The 25163-nt window shown below is 56.6% G+C and overlaps 1 protein-coding gene across 2 annotated transcripts; it reads left to right on the top strand.

Annotated features, from left to right (window-relative positions):
• On the top strand, positions 1 to 24499 carry LOC119110387 (titin). 2 transcript variants are annotated; one of them, XM_037234193.1, is made up of 3 exons: positions 1 to 95; positions 18090 to 22369; positions 23582 to 24499. In XM_037234193.1, the coding sequence occupies exons 1-3, from the start codon at positions 82 to 84 to the stop codon at positions 23761 to 23763; spliced, it is 4476 nt and encodes a 1491-aa protein (XP_037090088.1). In that variant the 5' UTR covers positions 1 to 81; the 3' UTR covers positions 23764 to 24499. The 2 variants fall into 2 exon arrangements, with proteins under 2 accessions (XP_037090088.1, XP_037090087.1); XM_037234192.1 differs by having other exon boundaries at positions 18090 to 22759.
• The last annotated feature ends 664 nt before the right edge of the window (positions 24500 to 25163 follow it).

The raw sequence follows: 25163 nt of genomic DNA, 5'->3' as shown, positions 1-25163 counted from the left end.
GGAGGCCGAGGCGTGCTATACATCTCCGTGTGATCCGGTGGTGATCAAGACCCGCACCGGAGGCCAGAGCGGACACCAGCCATGATCTATAAGAGGTAAGCGACCTCAGAAATTAGGCAAATGATCGGATACGAAATCACGGAAATCACGCTAGTGCGTTCGTGTTCTGCAGCTCAACGAAGTGCCGTGCCTACGTAAATAAGTATAGGGGTTTCTGTAAGTATTTGAGCTCATTCAAAATGCACTTACTTCTAGGTGTTCCTTATGCCCAATGATTGCTTCAATTACAGAAAATCAACATTTATTCGCATTTGATTTTGCTACACCCATCCTAAGCATGGAAAAACGTTGCGGGTTGAAACTCATTAGCGACATATTCTCACTCAACAGCCAGCAAAGAAGAAGGTTTATAAAACAAAGACGCCCCTCCGTTTGGAGTCCGATTTAGGAAAATCTTGTTAGTCTCCGTGGATATACAAAACAAACAGCACCAAGAGATAATACGAAATTGAGCTTAAGCATTCAACTCTCAACAGTCACTTTCGGATTGCTGCTATATTTATTTTGTCGAATCATCGGGCATATTGATCACAACTAGAAATGACGAATAGAAATGTGATACTCGCAGTTGAAATGTATACCAAACATTACACAATAGCTCTAGCATTGCTAACCATCTTTAAAATAAATGTAAGGAACGTATTCGTGATGTAGCTCTGGCACGGACCACGATTTCAAGCCTAGAGGTTTATAAAATTTCCCCCTTTTTTGCAACACCTTAGGCGACATGCTAATTCTCGGAAATTTGTCTCCCCTTCCCCACCCCTCCAGCAGCGGAATCTAAGTGCATGTGATAGCAAAAATGTTCTGGTCGTTTGCTAGATTATCCGACCAATAATTTTACAGTATGCTCTACACCAAGATTTTTCCTGAATAACTTCTGAACAGTGCTGAGCACGGTGCTGCTATCTTTAATAGCTGAGTTTGCATAAAAATTACACATGCTGTGCGTAATAGAGGATTCAGCCCTTATTGGCTCACGATCACGGCTTTCGGCAAGGCGAAGTCGGTGACATGCTGAACAATGACATATAACGCTTTTTCGTTGAAACATGCACCCCAAAGAGTTTTTATTGACTACTTTAATGAAACGCATCACTCAGAAGTGAAAGTATGACTCATTCTGGTTTATCTTTCAAGGTCAGGTTATTCAGTGCCAATCTAGGTCAAACATGAGTTTTGGTAACCTCAGTCAAAACTAAAGTTTTGACCAAAGTTAGCTTTTAAAGCTCATACACTAATAATGTCGATCTTGCAGTTTACCGTAATAACGCTATTTGACGACCTGTTGCTTGTTTAGTTCTTGATAACATAGCCGGATGGGCCAATACAACGACAGCTTTCATCCCTGTGACCTGCCATGACCTGTTACAGCTCATAACTGTCGATGTTTTCTGGTACCTATCGGACATGATCTCTCAAAACTTATTCAACATGGTCTTCCCACATTGCTGTAACATGTTTCGTCCATGAAATATCAGAGGGAGTGTGTTCCGTCAGTGCTAATTCGACCCGTATGCCTTGATTAGACCCATCAAAGGTCACATTCACTATTGATTAGTCCCGCCTGATCTTTGACGAGGGATTTTTAATTACATTTTCACACGTCTCTGGCCTTCTTAGCTTTCAACATCTTGCCGGTGAAGTACGCTGAGACTCCCAGTCGTGCTGCAAACGTGAAATAAAACGAGTGTTGGGCGGTGGTTTAATTTTCCTCCTCTGCTGACGGTGCAAGTTTTCAACTGCTTCCTCCAAAATAAATTTATCGTAGGGATGGCAAAGAACATGACAATTTTATAGCAAACTCAACACCATATCATGAATATCTGAAATATTTATTATAAGAAATGTTGAGAAATATCGAACTATTTAGTGATAATGTACATCATTTTCGAAAACCAGGCGAAAAACAGAGCAACAAAAGCAAACATGCTGACGTCTTAAGAAATGAAGGGCAAAACAAAGCTTAAACAATTGTTAAAATTCATAGTGTTTCGAGGAGCATTTCTGATATTGTAACCTTTACCCACTGGCCAAATCCCAACATTTAGCTAAATCTGATACCTATTGGCTGTGGAGCTCCTCACTGTGTAGCCCTCGAAGTCTTTACGTCGCGTCAAAGTCTTACGTCAAAGTCTTCAAAGTCTTCAAGTCAAACGTCAGCGTGGGTGATATTTACGAATGGCGGTTATCATACACTACATGATCCGACAACGGGCAAATATCTTGAGACGAACTCCGTAATCCGTCTCATGTCACTTCTCCTCGAAATCACAACTGCCAGTTCTGCATTTAAACCGTACCATGCCTTGTTTGACATACTTAAAGCCTGATAAATCATGGTACGTAGCTTGATCAACAGCGGGAAGCCATAAAACTACCCACAATGGTGCATTCTACACCTTTGCATGTTGTAAAGTCACTTGCGCAACTATCTGGAACGGGCACGGCGCCAAACTGAACGAAGCTGCCGCATTTCCAACGCGGTGACGGACGCTCCTGCTTCTTGCACTTCATAGTTCCCCGTCACGTCACGCTCACGTGTCCCTTCACTGGCCATGGCAGCACGTGCCCCCTTTCCCGCTGGCGCGCTGGCACCCGCCGTTGCGTGGGTGCTCGGGGTCAGGTCGCATGGCCGACAAGGTGAGGATGGGTTGCACACAGCTCCAGTGGAACGCAGATCAGAGGCCACGTATGGACAAGCCGCCGCAATGCAGCGTCCGGCCAGTGACGTCAGCGGCAACAGGCGGCGCTATCGCCCGACAGCGCCCGGCATGCATCGCTGGACCGACATCGAGGTTCGATTAGCATCTGTGCGATATCGCCGCACGCTCGCGGTCCACGGCGCATGCGCGGTCCCGGTCCCAGGATGACACGCGGCGGCCGTCCCGCTGTCCCGGGTCCCGATCCCGCCGCCGGTGGCTGCCCTCATCTGGGACAGAGCATAAGCTACGGGGCGGGCAACCGGTTTTTGGCAGTCGCCTTTCTATCCCTTCACTTTCAGTTGCGCCCATCGCGACCTTGAGCTTGACGGGTAGGCTGTCCCGGCGAGCATTGCCGCCAACCGGAACAGCCAGGTCGGGTTCAGGCAGCACCGGCTTCTGAGAATAGGCTCGGGCGGATTGGGCAACACCTGGACCACTGGATGGATGTTTGGACGGGTCCATTGGCACCAGCGCAGCGATGGTGATCAAGGTGAAACTAACTCCCCTCAGCAAGTCTGAATCTTTCGTCACTTACTCATCTACCGTAATCTCGGATGATTGTTATGCTGGCTCGAACCGCACATAACTAGATCACGGCAACTCTGTTGCCCATAAGTATAGCCGTGGTGCATTAACTTAGGCGTTAAAAGAAACTGGCTTCACGGGCAAGCCGAGCCGGCCGTGGCTGCGTCGGTGGCTAGGGATAGCGGATCGGGTGGAGAGGCCCCGAGAGGCTTTTTACAGTGTAACTTCAGACTTGTAACGTTTACTTTAAATGCATCCAACAGTGAGTTTTTTCTTTTGCATAACTTCCACGTGAAAAACAACACACGCACTGAGGACAGCGCCGGTCGTTCGATTTTTCAAGTCATTAATACTGCGCTGCCACTTTGTCATGAGAATGCCCCGCGCACTTTCCAATAGTCCCCTCTCGTATTCTAAAACAATGATTTTAGGAGTTTTGAAAGGCACATAGTTTTTACATGGAGTGACCCCAATTGCCACCATTGCACTGGGTAAAAGGATATAACACCGCAGGAAAGTATGGCGCGATATCTGTCTTCCTCGGAAATTCCCACACATGGAGGACGATTGCCAAGCGGGCTTGAGGGCGCATCACAACGCCGCAAATTAATGATGATGACGTTGGAAAGTTTCTGAGCAATCGATTTCTGCAAACGCGATGCATGTCAACCTACATTGCATGTATGCTGATCATATCTACCCCGGCAAGTGCTTCTATCACTCCATCCACAGACAGGTAACGATCCTCGCTGATGCGTGATAAGCTGTAAAATATTCTCCTATTGCATGCCAGAAAAGCCCCTAGCCTTGCCTCTGATTGCCTAGAGCTTAACCGAACCAGGTCAGATTGGCAGTTCATTCATTCACGATTCACAGTGGTTTCCCTTTTCCAGTGAATGTGAACCGTTCATTAGCTCTCGCTTCATGGGAGTCGTGAAGGGGGGGGGGGGAGGGGAGGGTCACAGGCCACCCTAGATCTTAAAGCTAAGCAAGTTAGAGGCACGAGAAAAACGGCGTTGGAAAGCTTTGTCAGACTGCATCGGATGGGTGTGTCTGAAAGTTGGTGCATGTGATCTTCAACAGGTCAAACCAGATTGAAGAGGTCAACTAAACACTTCACAGGTCCCTCCTATTAATGCAATGGCTAAGTATGCTCTGATTATGGGAAAGACGACGCTGAATAGCCCTCGGAAAATTGTCACATAGGCACTAGTGAAATCAACACGTATTACTTGCAATATGTCATGTCAGGTCGAGAAGGAAATTGTATTGCTCTATTGGTCCTTCTGGCTACACCAAGGGCCAAACAAGCCAAATCTGCATTGAGGACAGGGTTAGAAAGCCGCCGCAAGATATATGCCACTATGGTTTAAATTGCATGTCCTCCGAAGGGTATCATTTTGTTACAAAGGACAACGTTAAGCCCAGCTTGACCTCGAAAAGTCACCATAACAATAGAAATACACTTAAGAGTGAAATATATAAGAAATAACTTTTTTGGGACCGCGTTTCCTGAGGAAAATAAACGCTATTGGTCGCGTTTAAAATAAATGCCAGATACCTGACGTGGAGAAAGAGGCCATGGAAAGAAAACCATCAAATTCAAATACTAAAAACTTTCGCGGGATGTGCTAACATAATTTAACCCCAGAAACCCGAACTTTAAGGTCCGCGCGTGCTCAAAACCTTTCAGAAATTATTCCGAAAATTCTTGGGAAGCCTCTAAGCCCCCTTCTCCCCCCCCCCTAATGTGAGGTTTAAGAGCCAAGTAACCTCTCACCACTGGGGACACGAGAGCCAGGGTCTTCATAGCGCCACCTTGTTACACATGTCAGCTTGGGAAGGCAAGCGGCCCGACCCACCGCAAACTCAAATTAGGCCCTGGTATGCAGTGTTCAGGGAGAAAGAAGCAAAGCAGTCTTATTCACGGCCTCCATCTAGTTAAATTGCTTACAATAGAGGCTGCGATAAGCATGTCATTAGTTATTCGGAACGCTTCATACAGCCGGCACAATGTTGAGGATCTGCCTCCTCATGCGATGTGGCATCAGTGTGGCTTCGAACTAATCACCCCAACCGCGGTTCCGGCCAGCTCTTGTCAGTGGCCTCGTTACGGAGGGTTGTGGGCCCTGTCGCAACCTCGACTGAGCCCCACCAGGACACCGGCAGCGGACCACGCCCTGTCTTAAACAAGTGCCGTGCGCCACTATCAAACTGGGCCAGTGCCCGACACGAGGCGTCCGGACAAACCCCGCACGTGACTCGACCGCGAAGACAGCCGAACAGAGGACAGCGTGTCAACAGAATAGTTGAAATGTGGTCAGCTGCAGGGCGGTCAGTTAATCCGTGATTAGCAGCAGAACGGTCTCAGAGGCGCGTGTTGCCATTTGTCACCACTGGTGTACATCATGTGCCTGCTCCATCTCGGCCGGACGCAGCGCAGTAATTGACTCAATACTTCCAAAATACGCTGAATGAATTGCAGCGGCGAGACGAAGCAGGACGGCGGCGGCCTCCGCTGCTTACGAACTATATTTCTCGTCCGATGTCGGCATCGATCAAATTGCTGCTGGCATTTTGAGAACTTCAAGCAATCAAAACCCGGAAGCCAGTGCCAACGGCACACCCAGGGCGGCACTGCATCCACGCTCGTTACGCAACGTCCTTTTGCATGCTCAATGACTAAACGCATTCCAGAGAAGAAACTACCCGGCCTCTGTCCGGACATGGTGGTATCACCAGTGGGCCATCGCCACGTCCTTTACTGCCTCTGAACGCCCGTCATGAGCGGATTATCACTCTGGCTGTTACAACCATCATCAGGGCATTACCACCCTGGCTGTTACCGCTTATCATCAGGGCATGACCACCCAGGCTGTTACCGCCCATAATCGACGATATGAACCAGTGGTTAGATGCGTCTTCGCAACCAGCGAGACGCGCACACAGGCTTTGCCAAGAAAATTATCTCATTTTTGGTCGGCCCGCCACACGCTTTCCCGGACTGGCTTCGCCGTGGGAGGAGTGCGTTGAGCACAGCCGTTCAGCTGATCGTTCTGTGGGGTCCGTAGTCCACGCAGGGAGTCGTTGGGGCGTGGCATTGGAAGCCGCGCGCCGATGATCTCCACTTCTGTGGGAATTCTGTGCCATCACGATGGCAGCTGAATCATGCAGCCTTGTGTGCAGGCAACCGTTCTGGTGAACGCCACATGCGTTCTTTTCCTTACGTCTTCTCATCAGCATCGACCGGGCCGTTTGGGTTCCTCTATAGCTGACAAGGTGTAATTAGAGGGCGGCAACAGGGGATCACACATTTTTTTGCCTCGACATCAGTTGTTTCCAGTGTGGGAGCGACAGCTGGCTCTCTACGGAAACCGGCATTTCGTCGCAGGCTTCAGGAGCGGGGCGCACCTTGTCCCCCGGCACGATCGAGGACGTGGGAGTTCCCGCACAGCCCGGCTGGAGCCAGTGGCAGTAAAAGTGTCTGCAGTCGCAGCGAGACTCACAGATGCAGCTCAGATGCGGCGTTGACATGTGGAAGGCGGCAAGCATGCGTAGGAGCAGCACTCAGAGAGATTCATGGCCTCGTTTAGAACACGGCGCCACGCCACCCGTGCCTCAGAATGCCACTTTCTCCCACCAAATTTAGAACTGGACATGCAAGCTCGTGCAGCACCAAACAAATTTACCAACATTATTTCGTTTTTGGGGCCGCAAATATATGCATCATGCAAGCGCATAGACCGATAAGCAAGCGGAAGCGAGGCGTATTCTTAAGCCGTCGCACTGAAATATTTTAAACAACCAGTTTCATCGCTTTCTTAGAGCATCTACACATTCTGACGGGTAACCACCCCGCACTTATATAAGCGTGCTGAGCAGACCATATCGAGTTTGGTACACCCACTGAATAGGACCTGGGAAGCCCAGCCTTGGCGAGGCTGCTGGGAGCCCGCCCGTTTGCGCGCTCCCGCCAGCCCTAACCGGAAGCGCGGACAGAAGGCTGGCTCCCCACGTGGAAGACCTCGCGCACAGCTGGCGGGCGTGGCCGCCCGCTCGGCGCCGCCGGTCCATCCGCAATTACGGGGACGATCTTCCAGAGGTCATCTTCAACGTCTGGCGCGCGGACATAATTGGGTCACCCAATTCAGGGTCACACCCGTGACGAAGTCATTCAACTCGAGCGGAACCGGCGGCGCGGGCCGGTGACGAGGGCAAGAACGGCAGTTAGATGCTGGTGTGCAAATGGTGCTACTTTCCGACGTGGATTTTGCGTGAGAAGATGGCGCTGTTTGATCGTCTCTCTTTGACAAAAAGAACAGAGTAGTTTTGTCAACATGAACAGTTTAGGACGATACAAAGGATGCACATGGTACGTGTATAAAGCATGCATTACCAGAATTCACGCATTGAACTTTATCGGTTTTGATCAGCTATCTCATCTCCCTTCGCCGATTTGCTTCGCTTCATCAGAGACCGGGAGAGCTCGTCATGTATTAGCAGCAAGGCCTCCTGGGAGAACAAATCGCTAAGACCGCCCAGTGGCCTCGCGTTTGCCCGACTCCAGTGATTGGGCAATAAATGCCCGAAATACGCCGGCCCCGTTCCGTACGAAGATAGACACATAGATCCTCTTAACGAGCATGCTGAGACAAATCACATCGCATCTCGATTCCGAGACCTCCCCGGAGAGTGTCTATCCCAGTGCCCTTGACACGGAGGGGCGGGGTCTCTGGGGCTCGTCCTATCGCGCCAGCCCTCACAGCCGCCGACAAGGTCCACACATGACACAAACCACGCCCAACCTTGGCGGTTAATGACGGCCGGCGCTGGGGGAATGTATTTTCTTCCTAGCGTGTGATCGGGAACATGGGAGGAGAATGTCGAGCGGCAGCAGGTGGCGGGCCGTCCCGGTGCAGCGCATTGTTTGGCGGTGATTCCCCACGGTGCGGTGCCCTGCTGTTCGGAGCTGAGGCAATGGTAAACGCCAAGGCTGTTACCACGACCGGTGCAAAGGCAGCCGGTGTGGTTAGATGACTTCCAGGCCAAGGAACAGACCCGTGGTCCGTTCCTCGTCTCCTCGTGGGACCCCACGGCTGCCTCTCTGCGTCATTCCCTCCAGCTGGGACCGTATCGCACCGGTCGTGAGGGGAATGAATTACAGTTCGCCAAATCTCCAGTCCTGCTGCCGTCGCAGGCGTCATAGTTACACGCAGCAACTGTCGTCAGGTGGTGCGTACTACACAGTAATTTCGTAAGCGATTTACTTTGGCACTGTCCTTTTTGCTATCTAACAGTGAAATGCGTGTGCTTAAGCTTTTAGCTTAAGCGCACGCATCTCACTGTCTTTTTTCACAGCTTTTAGCTTAAGCACATGCATTGCTAAGCTATATGAATGCGCCGCTGTGCCATGAGCAACGATGCCTGTGACTGAAGTACACTGTTCTGACTGTAAACTGACCCCGGGTGGGTCTGCCCCGGGCCCCGGGTGGGGCTGCCCCGGGCCTTGTCGTCTCGGGAGTGGGGTGGGCGGGGCGCGGGGCGCGCCGGCCGGTACCAACTACCAGCAGCCGGCGGCGGCCCGCCAAGGCCGCTCCTCGCCCGGATCTGGGCCAGCAGGACAGGTGTCGACCCGCCTAGCCATCCCAGGCGGTCTCCCGTACCAGGTGCCAAGAGGGGCGGGGCAAGCTCCTCACAGGGAAGACCGGCCCGGTGATTTAACCGATGGCTTGTGCGGGAGAAGGTAAATGGCAAGCCTTTTGTTCGTTCTTTAATTTCATTTCTGGTGGTGGTGGTTAGTTGCAATCGCAGCTACGCCAAAACCGATCCCGCCATCTTTCACGGATGGGTTGGATGGGCTAGAGAGGTCGTTTGCGGTAGTGACTTAACAACTCTCAATATCAGCAGCTGGTGTTGAGTGTCTGGAACTGAGCTGGGGTGAAATGAGTGACGGTTCAGCTGTCGCCATAAGTGACACTCAACCCTCTTTAGGCTGAGCCACGTAATGCTGCCAGAATGCAAAGAATCGGCCTGCAAGCAGCTTGTTTGATAACCACTCGTGAAGCTATTTTCGGCGAATGCTGTTGTTTATGATGGCGAGCTTCGTTCTGTTATCAACAACATTGGAAAAACAACGCCAATCAACATTTGGAAAACAAGACCATTTATCCCCGGTCGCTTCGTTCGCGTCGATGAGTGGCATTATTAATTGCTCTTTCGCCCATGAATTTGGATCAAATGGCTCTTCTTGGTCACACACAGCAATATCATCTTCTTAAGTAGCCACTACAAGTTACACGTCACGGGGATACAATCAGTCAGTGACATGAAACCACATGCTCAGTCATGATTAATCCCATTAAAACGGCAGTTAAACAGCTGAGTGTAGCGGCCCTTGGCCTTCATGACCGGCCGTGGTTCTGCTGGCCCCGCCGACGCACGTTGTGTTGAGTTACGGACCACCCTCGCCGCAGTATCCTGGCGGTCCAGCTGCCACAGAACGCCCATCTTTTCGATGGTGCGCTCATGACCCGTACTGAAAACAGATGTCGAGCGGATCATTTGGCTATTTTTTCACACATGTTTTTTTACTTTTTCCGAGAAGTCATGTATTGTCGAATATGAATTTCCAATTCAATTGTCCCACGGTAATGAGATTGCTGGGAAAGAATTTCCACATTAGTGCAGCGACCTTCGGCTTCTTTACCACGCTCTAGTTGCCTTCAGGTAGCACGCTGGCCACTAAAGCAACACCAAGCACCAAATGTCACCAATCAGCCGCTCACACACCAAGAGCGATGCTTAGAAAACTGGGATACCGTGGCTCCATCTATGGTTGTTTGCCAGATCTGTGGAGCCAACGCCGCCGGAACGTCGGAGATTGGGCCACGTATACCCGGCGACGGCGCGTGCTATGGTGCAATGGAACCAGGCGTGCATGTCTTATCGTGCTAATTTGTCAGGTTTGACCCACCTCAAGGCAAAGATAACCGTATGGGTGCCCTCAAGGTTGCGAAATCCCGCCCGCCGCAAGCTAACGGACCAAACTCACGTGTCGTCCAGTCATGCGACTGGATTTTGATGGCCCGAATCACCGAGACATTGCACAGCTTTTCAGTATTATACATTCGCCCGTAGCTTCTACTATCATGGCCTGAAAGAATCGGTCGTAGAAAGTGAGAGCATCAGCTTATTTGCCATGCCAAAGCGGTAAAAGGCTGGCCCGGCTCGCTGAACAGTCTTGTCTTGGGAGGCGCATATGTTTCCCTGCTGATGACAGGTGACGAACTCGCTCCACAAGTAGCTGCAGACTGTTGTTTTGGTGACTCATTTTTGTCCTTGACGCTTGAAGTCCTGCTTGAGGATCCGCTGTTTGTTTGCTGAGCTTCATGGCTGTCGACCCGTATCCTTTTGCGAGGACTCTGCCCCCGTTAATCTAAAGGATGTCCCGATGCTGATTTGAGCCCCACTTTTATTTTTGGCTGGAATGCTACGAAAACTATGAAAACGTTGACCAGTGCGTAAATCCTATCTTTTTTTTCAGCATCACCTCGCCAAGACTAAGTAGATTGAATCCTTTGACAAACACGCTTTTTAACGGGAGGTTAGTTCGTCGGATCTTTGGTTCGGACTCCTGTCGCTAGCAAAAATTACCGCCCATGCGGGGATCGCTGAACAGCGCATTCACAAGTCTACTGACGCCTCCATAACTAGGCGGCAATGCTGTTATCAAGACGGTGCCTCTTCTTGCCTTCGTTTCCAGCTCTGATCAAGACGGCACCTCCTCTTGCCATAGTCTCCAACTCTCATCATCAAGACGGCACCTTCTCTTGCCATAGTCTCCAGCTCTGATCGCTCCGAGCACCCATCGGGTCGCCGCCCGTCATCAGACCGACGGCGGTGTCGGGCGGCGGCCGGTTGCACAGCCCGTCATCGGGCCGAACGGGCGGCCTCCCACCGTCGTGGCTCTTGGCTCTTGCAATGCGGGGTCGGGACCGACCAGAGCGTCTCGCCTCGCGCCGTCGAGGGGCCTGACGATGCATACACCCGGGGAGGGGGAGCAACGGGCAGGGTCATATCACGTGCCCGCCGACGGAGGACGGCCGCCGGTTCGCGTCTGGTGCTGCCAAGGCTTGCTGGGTGGCATGGCTCACGATAAGCCATCAGGCTTTATCATCAGATGAAAGATTTGGACGTCGAGAATCGTGTGCTGGCGAATTACTTTGGAGTTAAGTCTAACTGTGCAGAATGTGCGTCAGGTTATCCGACGGCGGTTTACATCACAAACCACTTAAATCCAACAGATCAAATTTAATCTCGAACGAAAGCCATCGAAGCTGTTTCACAACAGGCTTCCCAGTTACTGGTCGAAGCGTGAACGGTCTAGGCGGGGCTCCATTTACGTCTCAGTCTGGAAATAAACACGCACATCAGTCTTCATTCGCCGAGTCCGCGGGCAAAGTGTGGCTCATTTATCTGTGTCTGGGCCGAAACCTGGCAAATACAGCCATCCAGCCGGACAGAGTGCCGAGCCGCCAGGCCGATTCAGACTCGGTCAGAGCAGAAGACCGACGGCTTCTCGAGTAAGACGTCCAAAGGCAGGGTCAGGGCCTATCAAAGCAGGTTAAAACGGGAAAGGCAGCGAACGAGACTTAAAAATGAAGGTCGACAGCCCACCTCAGCTTAATCACCTCCGAGGACAAATGGCTCATCCATGATTACGTCGCGTGTTTGTAACCGAGCACGCGTCACTAATCCGGAAAGAGCTCTGCAGGAGTGGCGCGTCCCAGCCGCCGGCCCTCGTGCGGCCGTCATTGCAGAGGACGGCCTGGCCGGTCCCCTGACGAAACTGGCCATCGGCGGGACGGCTTCTCGCGCCGGCGCTGATGCTACGTCCTTCGGGCAAACTACTTTCTACAGCGGTTTTTAGCGGTCAGACTAAGCTGGGCGGCGGATGTGGGTGGACGAGGCAGTGACTGGCACTGAGAGTGGAGGCAGGCGCGCAGGCTCAGGGACAGGGACGGCCGGCACCGCAGCATGGCTTGGTGTCACTTTAGCTCAGCCGGTAGCATTCAGCCGGGAGGAGGGTCGCAGTCGAGGCAGGCGCGCAGGCCCGGTGACGGGACGGCCGGCACCGCAGCATGGCTTGGTGTCACGTCAGCTCAGCCAGTGGCATTCAGCCGGTCGGAGGGTCGCCCATGGTGCTACGGCCGCGAGTGCATGATCTCCAGAAAACGTCGCCAAAACAGGCTCGCGGAGAACTTTGGAAGGACTCCGTATGCGGCTTGCATTCCATGCAGCACTCTGCTAAACACGCATCGCTCAAAAAGCCTGCAGCATGAGAGCAAACAGTGTTGTCGCTGCTCTCGCTCCGCTGTGCGCTACCTGCACGCCACCAGCTGCGCCAGTACAGCCGCGCAAACGCTGCGCCACACAGTCTCGCTCGCTGCACGGCAGCCACGCCCAGCGATGCCGACCGTTCCCCAGGGAGTTCTCACGCACGAGGAGAAACGCCGCCGGCGGGTCGGCCGTGCAGCGCGTCTGCACGCGCCGCAGCCGCTTTCGGCAGGACCGGCCAGGCGGTCAGCCGGTCACGGGGCCGGCCCGCCGGCGCGACGCTGCCCCCGGCGTGTAACGGTCGGCACGTGACGGCCATGGGAAAGGGGAGAGGTCAGAGGCGCTGACGCTGGGTGCCCCCCGGACGGCTAGAGGTCAGCACGTTGCGTGACGATACGGGGCCCAGCAGCGGCTCTGCGTCAACATTAGACAATGTGCTGTCACGATGCAGGCCACAGCGGTGATGAGGAAACGTTGCGACAGGGCTTTACATACAATTTTTACGGTGACAGCCTGTGCTGTCGTGGCTGCTGTCCTGAGAAACGTGAACCGTATATATTTGCCGGCACGTTTTTTTCGTGTTTTATTTGCTGTCCAAGCTGTTGCAATAGCGACGTTGTGAGCCATTGTTATTGTCAATGTCCTTGATCCCTGAAGTCTCGACTGCTGTGAACGATTAATTTGTGACAAAAACCAACGTCACACGTCACCAGTAGACAATTCGTCCAAGCATCATGCCTTTGTCTTATGAAGCTCATTGCCGGCAATACATTGCATTGTCCGGCACGAATGCTGCAAATTTATCCCGCTGCTGCAACTATTGTCACGCCCCCTTACGAAAGAACGCATTTGCTTCTTATGCCGTGGTCTTTCCAGATGGAGACAGGAGATTGATCCCATTGTCAGTCCAACCATGGCCAGGTGTCGGTGGGAAGCACGTGCAGGTGTGGGTTAGGGCGCGACGTTCACGTCCGCCAGGTCCGGCTAAGCAGCGGTCAAGACGACTACGCATGCCAGACAGATTTCTCTGGAATGGGGCGAAGATCTTTATTTTTGGAAGAGCCTTTCCAGCCCAAGGAGATGCGGAGAGACAAGAGCATTGCCACTTTTCTGAAACCAACCAGAAAGGTGTCGGATTAGTCTGGAAGAGCTGCCACGACTTTCTACACCTGTGAAGCTTTCCCGGTTGAGGATTTTCTGACGTAATGATACAAATCATGCGATTGAGGATTTTTAAAAATAGTGTGTAGCCATCCAGCTAGACTCATGACACACTCCGCTGCAAATTCCTAGTCGTCAATAGCTAAATGTCCGTAAATACTTGTTAAAAGTCGATGTAAGCAAAGAGTGAATAATTTCGTTTCACTCATCAGCGCTGCCAAGCGCCGCATGAGAATGGTCCAAGCTTCGCCGCAAGAGCCCGGCTCAGAAAACAGACACCCAGAAATTGGACGACCGGCTCGCTCCATACCGTTTCGGGTATGGATCTCAAGCCTGGAATGCGCCTACACATAAATGATCAACAGCGATCACTGGATCAGCGATCACTGGATCAGCGACCATTGAATCAGCGATCACTGGACCAGCGATCACTGGACCAGCGATCACTGGATCAGCGATCATTGGATCAGCGATCATTGGATCAGCGATCATAGGATCAACGATCACTGGACCAGCGATCACTGGACCAGCGATCACCGGATCAGCGATCATTGGATCAGCGATCATTGGACCAACGATCACTGGACCAGCGATCACTGCATTGGGATAGTCTGAATGGTCTGAACCCAAAGCAGCTGCGAACAATTTTGGGCCAGGTCGCCATGTTGGACCGGAACAGAGGGTCGGCCGCAATCCTCGACCACTCGGCGTCCAGGCAACATATCCCCGCACCCACGGAATTCCTGGATCAGCCTGTGTCCGGGCGGTCTGTCACGCGCCGGCGAGGACATGGAGTCTAACCGGACTGAAAAAGACCACCCGTTTACAACCAGACAGACCGTCTCCAAACTGGCGGCTAGTCACCAACTAGCGGCGCGCACTGGGCCGCCGGCCGGCAGGCGGTGCTGGTGCACGGCCAACGGCGACCTGGACACGGTCGACGGTGACCTTGACACGGCCGGCGGTGACCGGGACATAGCCGGCAGTGACCTGGGCCCGACCGGCGGCGATCGGGACACTGACTGGTTATGATGAACCAGCTGACCCCCCTCCACGGGCCGCTTCTCGCTCATCTTGTGGCTCAAGGCCGGACTAAGCGCCACCGTTAGACCTTACCTTGCGCGGCTCTCCCGAACGTCCCGTCAACTGACCCGGGCCATGTAGAACGATCGGAAAACGGAACGAGATCTTTGAGAGTCGGCCGAGGTGCCGGCGATGGATCGTTCCCTTTCAAGGCCACTCCAGTGCGGCGGCTATTTCAGGCGCTCGTCTCCGTCGATGATGGTGAAGAGATCGCTCTCAAACCGGTCTCGGCCATAACAGTGGTCGCTGAAAGGGAAAGTTGTACCGGCCGCGGGTGGGTCTTCCAGTGATCGGACGGACGGCCGTGAGAGTGCGGATGTGAGCCGCGACTGGCCTCGGCACTAAAATGTCCGATCGGTAACGCTTAAGGTGGCAACAAGGAAAGAAAGTGATAGTCGGACGTATCAACAATACAAGCGCGGAAATCTTACGTTTGGTTGCTGACAGGAGCGCAGCCAGGATTTTCTTAAGGGGGCGAGGGCAGAGCTCGATGATCACGCATCACGCCGATTTTTAGATTCCTGTCGGGAGTCAACCATGGTGAAAACGGAAAATCTCGGGCCTAGAGGCGTAAGGGCTGGTGGCTTCCCTGACTGTGCCCCTGGTTAGTGTTATTTGCACCCCGCTGTGGACGCCATGATTAAGTCTTCCAAGTGACTGGGGTCTCTTAAAATGTTTTCAATTGGCTTTTTATTAGAACCAAGTGGAATTCATTCTGGCGGAGAACAGCCTCTCAACCTCAGGAAGCCCATGACATGTGAAGACTTGCCACCTTCGTGTTTTGTATTCAGCGGTTCTGTAATGCACGAAAACGCGTTCATAGGTCTGAACACGAATCATGCGTTCATACCACACTCGCCCCCGTGCGACTAAATCTAAGGCAAAACTTTTTGCAAGGTCATGACAGATTAAGTGTCACTCGAAAATTTGTTGTGTTCTGTTGATCCAGGTCTTTAAAACCAGCATCATTTTTGGAATGTACTGTGACATTCTGCGAAATTATCCTACCGGTATCCACATCACTTGACAACACGGCAGGCAAGCTTGTTAAACGATCCACGTAGCGTATTTTCCCTGCATCGCAGTCTTCATGGTAACCGCAGCGTATCACAACTGGGGAACCTCCATGCCGTCTCCACCCACCCAGCAACGCCAACTCTTAACGCAGCGCGGCCGGTGACCTCCGGTCGAGACCTCCGGTCATGACCTCTAGGGTCGAGTTCAGCTCCTTCCCGCGGGGATCAGCTGGGCGTGCCGCTCTGCCGACCTCGCCCCCCCCCCCCCCCCCACCTCGACGCGCGCCAATCAAGCGCGGCCGTCGGCCGACCCGCCGAAGGCCGAGGTCGGCCCGTGAAAGGCTCGGTTGCCGCCGCATGGCCCCGGCCACGGGTCAGAGGCCCATGCCGGAGCCGGGCGGCGACGGCACGGCCGAGACGGCGCCCGCGGCGCGGATGGGAACGGCTGGGGACTGAGACGGCGCGGGCGCCGACGGCGGGAGTTCGTCGGCAGCGCGAACGGTGTTGGTACGGACAGATAATGCACGGACAGTAAATGGTACGGATGCGAACGGTGCGTAAACAGAGGACTCGAGGCGCGCTAAACACGCATGGTGCGAACGAAGGCATTTGCGGCTGGCATGCTTCTGACTCCTGGCGTGACTGGGATGGGATGCTCTTGCTTCAGCAGCCGTTTTGCACCGGCACGACGAGTAGAATGTGAGATGCTAGGCCGCAGCAAGCGATGTGACTTCTCAAAACAAATGGTGCAGGTCGACTCGTTTTGCAAGGACAAGTTAAACTGTCCACGATAGATGGTCAGGCTGGTCCTCAAAGTCCCGACGCAGAAAAAAGCAAACGGCAGCGTTTTGTTTCACTCCGTGGTGGAACACCGCAAGTCAATGCAGCACTGTTGCAGCTCTGTGGTACCGAAGCAAGTCGTTGGAGATATACCGAATCCAAAGCGCACCTTTGTTACCGGGAGATTGGGGAAATATCGAATCCAAAGCGCACCTTTGTCACAGGGAGATTAGGGAAATATGGAATCCAAAGCGCACCTTTGTCCCAGAGAGACGAGCCGCTCAATGAACGTATCTATAGATCACCCCCTGACACTGATGTACCCGCATTAAAGGAAATGTTTCACGTTTGGAGATATTGAAGCCAGCATCAGATATGATAAAACAAGCTCACCTACAGCTATTGGTATACTTTTAAAAAGAAAAGACTGCTCCAGACAGCGCAATTCTCTGCTAAGTAAATATGCTGCTCAATACGTCATGGTTGGATTACATCATACCTTGTGTAACATTGATTGAGAGCCAGTTGACTGTCGTTCTATCTGGACATCGTATTCACCAACGCCAGATATAAACGCCTCAACAATTATTTTTTAGCCTTGATAGTCGAATAGCTCATGGATTGGCAGGGTTTGAATAGCGATGTTTTGGCATCATGAATGCCAAGGTGGCTTTGAAATATTCCCCCTGATATACCTATCCTCAATTTTGCGGTCGTTTAGCTAAAAAGCTAGAAGGGCTTAGGTCTTAAAAAGATCAGGATTGTGAATAACACCGAAAGGTCTTCAAGATGGCTATTTCAATTCAAAAGCCCATATAAATGTGGAACACTCCCTTCACGCGCGTCAGAATGATGGCGGTTTCTCACTGGTTTGGTAGCAATGCAGGCCACGGTAAAATATACCGCATTGTGGCGATGCAATCATGCCGGCGAAAGATGTGACCTGAATGGCACATGCCGGTCACGTCAGTGGTGGCATTGCTGAAACGTGGCTAGTGGGACCCTCACAGACGCCATCCAAACAACGCATGGGAGAACCGCCCAGCACCACCACCGTCGGTAATCACGCTGTGAGTTAGCTGTGAGAGCACGGTCAAGAAGTACTGCAACGTCATCATAATGCGTGAGAATGTAACGGGAATAAGAAGAGTTGAGAATAGGCTTAACGTAATTGCGAGCAAGACGGTAAGCTTTTCGTGACACAAATCACCGGTCTTCAAAATGGCCTTCCCATTGTAGAAATGTGCTTGAAAATGGACTTTTTGTGCGGTGATGGCCCAGAGCGAGGAGAAAGAGCCTGAGAGAATTGCTCTGGATATCACCGCAAGGCGCGACGTGGCGTACCCACCGTCCCAAGAAAGCCAAACCACAGGCACGTAACGTTAAAACCCCAGCCGTGTTACAACCTCCGCCCCTGTTTCAGGCTGGTGCCGGTGGCGGCGCTGCTGGCGCTGGCCGCCTCGCTCGACGTGCAGCCGACGGAGGAAGCCGTGTCGTCACGGATCGTGCGCAAGGAGCTCGAAAACGGCACGGTCGTTGAGTACGAATACGTCTACTACTACGACGACGAGGAGTACGCCAACTCGCTGGACTTCGAGGACGGTGTGTTTGATGACACGCTGCTTCAGACAACGGAGGAGACCACAACTACCACCACTACGACGACGACGACCACCACCACCACGCAGGCGTCGCGTCGGCGGACGCTGCCCTTGCGCGACAGCAGCAACGAGATTGGCGCGCAGGGCGGCTCTGGCCGGCTGGGCGCGAGGGGCCGCCTGGGAGGCCGCGGCCTCCGTCCGCGTCCGTCGGCGCGTCTCAGCCCCACCTTCTCCGTCGACCCGGTCGAGGTGACGGTCACGGCACTGCCCGAGCTGGCGGCCGGCGGCGCCGCGCGCTTCGTCGGCGGCGGGTCACGCGGCTCTGGTCGGCGGGGTCGGCCAACGCCGAGCTCATTCCCCGAGCCGGCGGAGGAGCCGAGCGCCAGCGTCGGTCGCGGCCGGCTTTTCGGTCGCGGTCGCGGTCGCGGTCGCGGCGGCGCTGAGCCCGCCGTAGAGCCTGCGGTCGAGCCTGCCGTCGAGCCTGCCGTCGAGGAGGAAACGGCCGCTGACAGCCGCGCACCTGGACGTAGCCGCGCCCCCGGACGCGGCCGGTTCGCCGGCAGGGGGCGCGGCCGGTCGTCCGCCGGCGGCAGCCCTCCGGTCCGACCCGGGACTGAGGCTGATGCCATCGCCGCCATCCTCGGTGGAGCCAGTCCCGTGGAGGTGGAGGAGGTAGAGGCGGCGCCGGCGCCGGCGCCGAGCCGCCGCGGCAGCGGTCGCTCCCGGGCCCGCGGGAGCTCGGCGGCGCCCGCCGTCGGCCGGTCGCGCGACCGCCCGCGTGCTCCGCCGCAGCCGCAGCCAGAGCCGGAAATCCCGATCGAGGAATTCAGCGGCCGCAGGGGGCGCGCTTTCTTAGGGGGCCGAGGCCGAGGCCGAGGCCGTGGTAGCGGTCGCGGCCGTGGCCGCTCGCAACAGGCCGTGACGGACGAGCTGTCCGTGAGCGTGGCGGAGGAGCGCCTGCCGTCGCAAACGCGTTTCCCGCCAAGGGAGGCCACCACGCCGACGCCTGAGATCACCACCGAGACGCCGGTCGCCGACCTGCCGCTGGGCGACCCCGCCCTGTACGCGCTCTCGCAGGGCGTGGCTGGAGAGACGACGCCGAGCGGTGAGGAGGCGGGCCAGCTGCAGCCGGCCGGCGCGCCGTTCTCGGCCACCGAGGCTGGCATCGCGGCTGACGCGACGACCGAACTGCTAGCGGAGGGCGACTTCCTCGGCGCCACTGAGAGAGAGCCGGAGGCCACCACCGAGATCGACTTCACGTTGTTGAGGGAGCGTCCGCAGGAGATTGTTGAGCTGCAGCCGGCGCCGCCGCTCGAGCCGGAGCCTCAGGCAGAGACCACCACCGTGGCCACCACCACCACCGAATCCTCGCGTCCGGGCAGACGACCGCGCCTGCCGCTGGGCAGACGCGGCGGACAACGCCGGCGCCCCAGCTTCCTGTTGCGCGGCGCGAACCAGTCGCAGCAGGACGAGAAGCAGGAGGTGACCAAGAAGCCAATCAGCGGACGCCGACGCCCTGCGCCGCAACAGACCGCTGAGGAGGACCAGGAGGAGGCGCCCGCCGAGGCGGGGGTCAGGCGGCGCCCCGGACGCCTCGGCGCCGGCCGCAGACGGCGTCCGCCGCTGCGTCTCGGCGCCGGCCGCCGGGACCGTCCCGGCAGGCAGCCGGAGGTCGCTGAGATCGGGGACGCGCCCCAGACCGAGGTTGCGGCGGAGGAGGAGGCTGCCATCGATCCCACTGAGGACAGTGATGCCGCCGTCCCTGTCGCCGGGCCTGAACAACCAGCTGCGCCGTCGTCGCGCCGTCGCCTGTCGCCCGGCGGCCGCAGCCGACCCCGGCTCGGCCGTCCAAGCCGCCGTCCCCGGCCCGGTCGCCGCGGCCGGCCAGAGCCCGTCCCCGAGCCCCAGCCCGAGGTTCAGCCTGAGATCCAGCCCGAGGTCCAGGAGGTCCCGGAAATTCAGGAAATTGAGGAGATTCAGGAGATCCAGAAGCAGAGCCGGCGCACTGAGCAAGCACCCGAGCCGGCCGTTGAGGAGGCCGCCGCCGTCGAGGAGGAGCCGGCGCCGGCTCCGGCGATCGGCCGCCGCCGGCCGGCCGGTGGCCTCCGCGGCCGCAGCGGACTCCGCGGCCGCCGACCGTCCCGGAGGCCCCAGGCCACCGCCGCCGCGGAAGAGCCTGCCGCCGCCGAGCCTGCCGCCGCCGAACCTGCTGACGCCGAGCCGGCCGACGCCGAGCAGACGGGTCCGTCCACTCGCGGAGGGCGCCGCTTCCGCCCGAAGGCAACCATCCGCGGCCGGCCGCCGTTCGGCCGCGACCGACGGCCGCGGCCGCCCCTGCGCCGGCCCACCGGGCGGGCGCCGGAGGTGACCGAGGAGCGCACCGCCGCTCTGGAGCAGACCGTCGAGGGGGCGATCCAGCCCGCTGTCGCCGAGACCGCCGCTGAGCTCCCAGAGGAGCCCGCTGAGCTTCCGGAGGAGTCCGCTGAGCTCCCGGAGGAGGCTGCTGAGCTCTCGGAGGAGGCCGATGTCCTGGAGGCGCAGCCGGAGCTGGCCGTCCAGGCAGAAGTGACCACACCCGCGCCCAAGCTGCCGACGCCGGCGGCCGACGAGTCCAACGACATCCCCGAGGCCGCGGAGCCGGGCGTCAGCAAGCTGCGCGGTCTGCTTGGACGCCGCGGCCGACCGTCCCTTCGCTCTCGGCCCGGTGGGCGGCGGCGCTCGAGGCCCGGCGCTGCTGCTCCGTCCCGGTCACAGGAACAAACGCAGACTGAGGAGGAGCAGAAGCAGGAAAGCGCCGCGGAGGCCGCTCCGGCACCTGCCTCGCGGCGTCGCGGGGGATTCCGCCCCCGGATTTCACGCGGGAATGGTGCAAACGTCGGCTCCGATGAGGGCGCAGAGGCCAGGCCAGTATCAGGCCGGAGGTCCAGCAGGAGGCGCGGCTCCTCGCTGGCCGAGAAGGTGGACGCCGCCGAGGTGAACAGCATTACCGGCGACGCCGCTGCTGGGGCTGAGAGCAAGGCCCGCCAGCGCCTGAGCTTCGGAAGGCCGTCGAGGAGGAGGTCGTCAAGCCGTCGCCCTCCTGTCGTTCCGGCCGCGCAGCCGGAGACGGTCGAGGAGACCGTGGTCTCTGAAGGAAGTCAGAACGTTGAAGTCTCTTCAGCTCCCAGTGAAAGCTCCGAGGCTTCTTCTGCCGCTGAGGAGGTTAAAGAGGCCGAGCTGCAGGTCGCCCCTGTGGCGACACCCGGAGGCAGGAGTCCAGGGGCCAGGGGTCGGTCGCTCTTCGGTGGCAGACCCGGCCGGAGGCGGGGAGTGGCTGTGACTGCGGCGGAGACGAACCAGGCTGACGCCGGCGAGAAGACGACAGAGCCTGCGGGCCGTCTGAACTTCGGTAGCTCTCGGTCCTCCCGGAGGAGGGGATCATCCTTTTCGACTCCCACCACTGACGAGGAGAGTGCGAGCCCCGAAGCACCCTCGGAGCCCCGGCGGCGGCTGGCCTTCGGCAGGCCGCCTGGGCGCCGGTCCAGCACCCGTGGTTTCCTCGCCCGCGCCGTCCAGGCCGAGAACGAAGCCAACGCCGCAGAAGAGGTCGCTGCCTCGCCTGAGTCCGGACGCGCCAACACGTTGGGCTTTGCTCGGCAGGCGGGCAGGGCGAACCGCCGGAGTTTCCTTGCCCCCGCCGCCGAGCCGGAGGAGAGCATCTTGGTCATCGCGGCGGCGCCGGAGGCGGAGCCTGAGGCGCCGGAGGCGGAGCCAGAGGCGCCGGAGTCCGCTCCGCCTGCCGAGGCCGGCCCCCGGCCGCTGCGGTTCCGCCTCCGCGGCGGCGGCGCTGCGCGGCCGCGCAACGAGCCGCCGCTGATCCGCGGCCGCAGCGTCAGTCGGCCGGGTGGCCGCCGCAGCCCGCTGTTCGGCCGCCTGCCCAAGCCGCAGGTGTCGGCCGCCGCCGAGCCGCTGGAGGTCAAGACCATCACCGTGGACGCCGAGGCGGAGCCCGTGGACGACCAGCCGACCGAGCCGACCACCGAACAGCCGACCGAGCCGTCCGTGGAGGAGTCGACGGAGCCGGCCGCACAGCAGCCGGCTGAGTCGTCAGGAGCGCAGCCAGGTGAGCCCACCGCCGCAGAGAAGCCGGCGTCGCAGCAGGAGCCGGCCGCGCCGACGCGGCGGCGACGGCCGTTCAGCGGCCGGCCGCGGCCCAACGGCGAGCGGAGGCCGTTCATCCCCGGCCTGCGGCGCGGCGGAGGCGGCCGGCAGGGTCGCACCGGCCGCCGCCTCTCTGCGCTCTTCCAGCGGCCCACGCCGCCGGCGGAGGCGCCGGTCGAGGAGGCGCCGGTCGAGGAGGCGCAGGTTGAGGAAGCGCCGGTTGAGGAGGCACCGGTTGAGGAAGCGCCGGTCGAGGAGGCGCCCGCGCAGCTCGAGGAGGACCCTGTCGAGTCGGAAGCGGAGGTGGCCGAGAGGAAGGCCGCCGAAGAGGCCATCCTGTTGTTGGTGCAGGGTGAGAGTAGAGTCCATGCGGTGGAGCGGGTGGCGGGGTCCCACGCGCGGACGCCAGGTAAACGGGCTTACTCGACCAGAACTGCGGCTGCTTCGTGGCTTCTGTGAATAACCTGCACTTCATGCAAATAGTGTGGGGTAATGTGTGTACCGCACACGACATGTGGAGTTCGTGTCACGCTTCTGGTACTGTGCGCGCTGGTGCGGTGACGTGAAATGGCTTTGTGCTAGCAATATCTTTCAGCTCCACAACGGTCTGTGACTAATGTGGGCCTCATGCTTGCCGCCGCGAGCATCTATGGCTAGAGCTTGGCTGGATAAAGCTACGCACAATGACGTGTTGCAAGTTTGACAAACTGCTTCGACGCAAACGCATGCCGGCGTTTGCAAACTTGGAAGTATCGTGAAGAAAATAGCAATGTATATGACGTGTGTTGCTTCGCTTTTAATTTAAGGGCCTTGCGTGTCGCACTCGTTGAGCATGACACGGGCGATTGTTTGATTGCGGAGTGCGGTACGAAAAATGACAGAAACAGCAATGAATTAGTCACTTGCAACACTAGTTTAGAATGCTATTCTGCTCATTGCTCCGAGCTAACTTACCGTAAAACTGCTCGGCAGGTTCACTTAAACCTTGTTTTGCATCAAACATTGAGACCTTTAATGTAAAAAGACACCGGTGGCCTTTGCACGGCCCCGAGTTCTATGTAAGATACACAAGCGGTGACGCTCCACCGGGCACTTCCACAGCGGGTCTCGTCCCAGCGAGCCCGGCGCGCTCCTTTCTCCCGTGGCCTGCCTGACCTCGCCGGACCCGTTGCAGAGGAGCTGGCGACGGCGGTGACCGAGGCGGAGTCCCCGGAGCCGACCGAGGCGCCGGAGGCAGCGGGGCCCAGGCCGCGGCTGCGGGGCCGCGCCGGCCGCCTGCCGCGCCCGGACCGCGCCGGCCGCGCCAGGCGGCCCTCGCTCTTCGAGAAGCTGCGCAGCCAGACGGCCTCCGACTAGGGGGCGCCTCAGTCATCGCGACCCTGGCGGCCACGCCGGCGACCTCCAGTCATCATCATCGAACGTGGACCGGCGCCGCGGGATGGCACAGGCACTGGAGCGACCCCGCCACAGCTGGGCACGGCAGCTTGTTGAAATGAGAGGTGTTGGGGGAGGGGGATATTTCGATTTTAATTGCGGGTTCTTCAGGGGGATGGGAACTATTTCACAAAAAGCGCGAGTGCTGACGACGCCTTTGGGACGCGTCCGTGGCCAGGCCGGTCCCAAACTTAGCCGGCGGGCTAGTCACAAACCGAAGCCTCCGACTCCCACGGAGTTGGAGGCCATGCGACACCGTGGCAGATATCAACTGGTGTCGTGAATCCTACCCTCCGCCGTATCTTATCGGTTCTCGAAAGTGGAGCCTGTTTATTTGATTCCAACAGTGGCTCGCGTCCGTGTATTTAATTCGAGTAAGTTACGACTACGGCGCTTCGGAGACGCGCGGTAGGACCGTCACGAGAAAAAGAACACCCTTGTCGTATTTCCGGCTCCGATCGACTGATTGGTACAACATAGTTCACTATATTGTTACGATCCGTTTCTACTGATGCAAGATGGCGGCGTTTAATGATAGTGCCATGACTACTGTGTGCATTGATGTTACATGTGTGTGTGCGCGACTTCGTCATGTAGAATCGCTGTGATGAGATAGGTTTTGATATTCATTCGCCAACAATACACTATCCTTCGCGTACACCAGCGTGCTTTCGTTGAGGTGCCACAAAGCAAACGGATTTCTACGGTTCGGTCCACTTTCTTCTTAAAGTTGGGATGGAGGCTGGAGCCCCCCACTGATTACGAAAGTGTACCCCTAATCATAACGTTCTGAAAGGAATCTGCAGTCATTTAGTGCTTCCGCAGCAGTTCTGAAATAGTTTAGGAATAATCCATTGCATTTAATGAATAAGTCGAGCATCTGAAAGCTACTCATCCGCCGCTGCACTTGCACCAGTGAGAACCCGAAGACACACATCCGTCTTTTCTCTTTAATTAATTGAATTCATTATTGGGGCTTGGTGAGCCAGGGGCTGCCAGGGTCACTTACTGACGAGACACCCTCACTGGGTACCAAATGGAACGCAGCAAAGGGGAGGCAAAAAGTCCATCCATGACCAGCGAGGTGGAGACCCGGAGCGCTGAACAGCGCACGATCGCTCCGTTCTAAAACATATTCCGAATGGTTTGCATGCGTGGCCTCGGGCTCAGAGTACCTGCTAAGCGTAGCTTGTGCGCGTACCCTGAACCTACCACTCAAGTCGTGCCGTCCAGTTAAACCGAAAATTTCGCCTCCGCCCTTTCACCAGACAGGAATGTGGAGGGGTTTCTGTCCTGCATAATGCTGCGGTACGACCGCCCGG

Source organism: Pollicipes pollicipes, unplaced genomic scaffold (assembly GCF_011947565.3).
Source record: "Pollicipes pollicipes isolate AB1234 unplaced genomic scaffold, Ppol_2.1 Scaffold_7231;HRSCAF=8579_pilon_pilon_pilon, whole genome shotgun sequence".
NCBI lineage: Eukaryota > Metazoa > Arthropoda > Thecostraca > Pollicipedomorpha > Pollicipedidae > Pollicipes > Pollicipes pollicipes.
Note: the sequence above shows the minus strand (reverse complement) of the source record. Positions and strands in the feature narration are given on the sequence as shown.

Excerpts from the sequence above, each read along its gene's own strand:
- LOC119110387 (XM_037234192.1), top strand. Across the intron at positions 22,760-23,581 it reads CATCCTGTTGTTGGTGCAGG|AGGAGCTGGCGACGGCGGTG; the intron begins GTGAGAGTAGAG and ends GACCCGTTGCAG.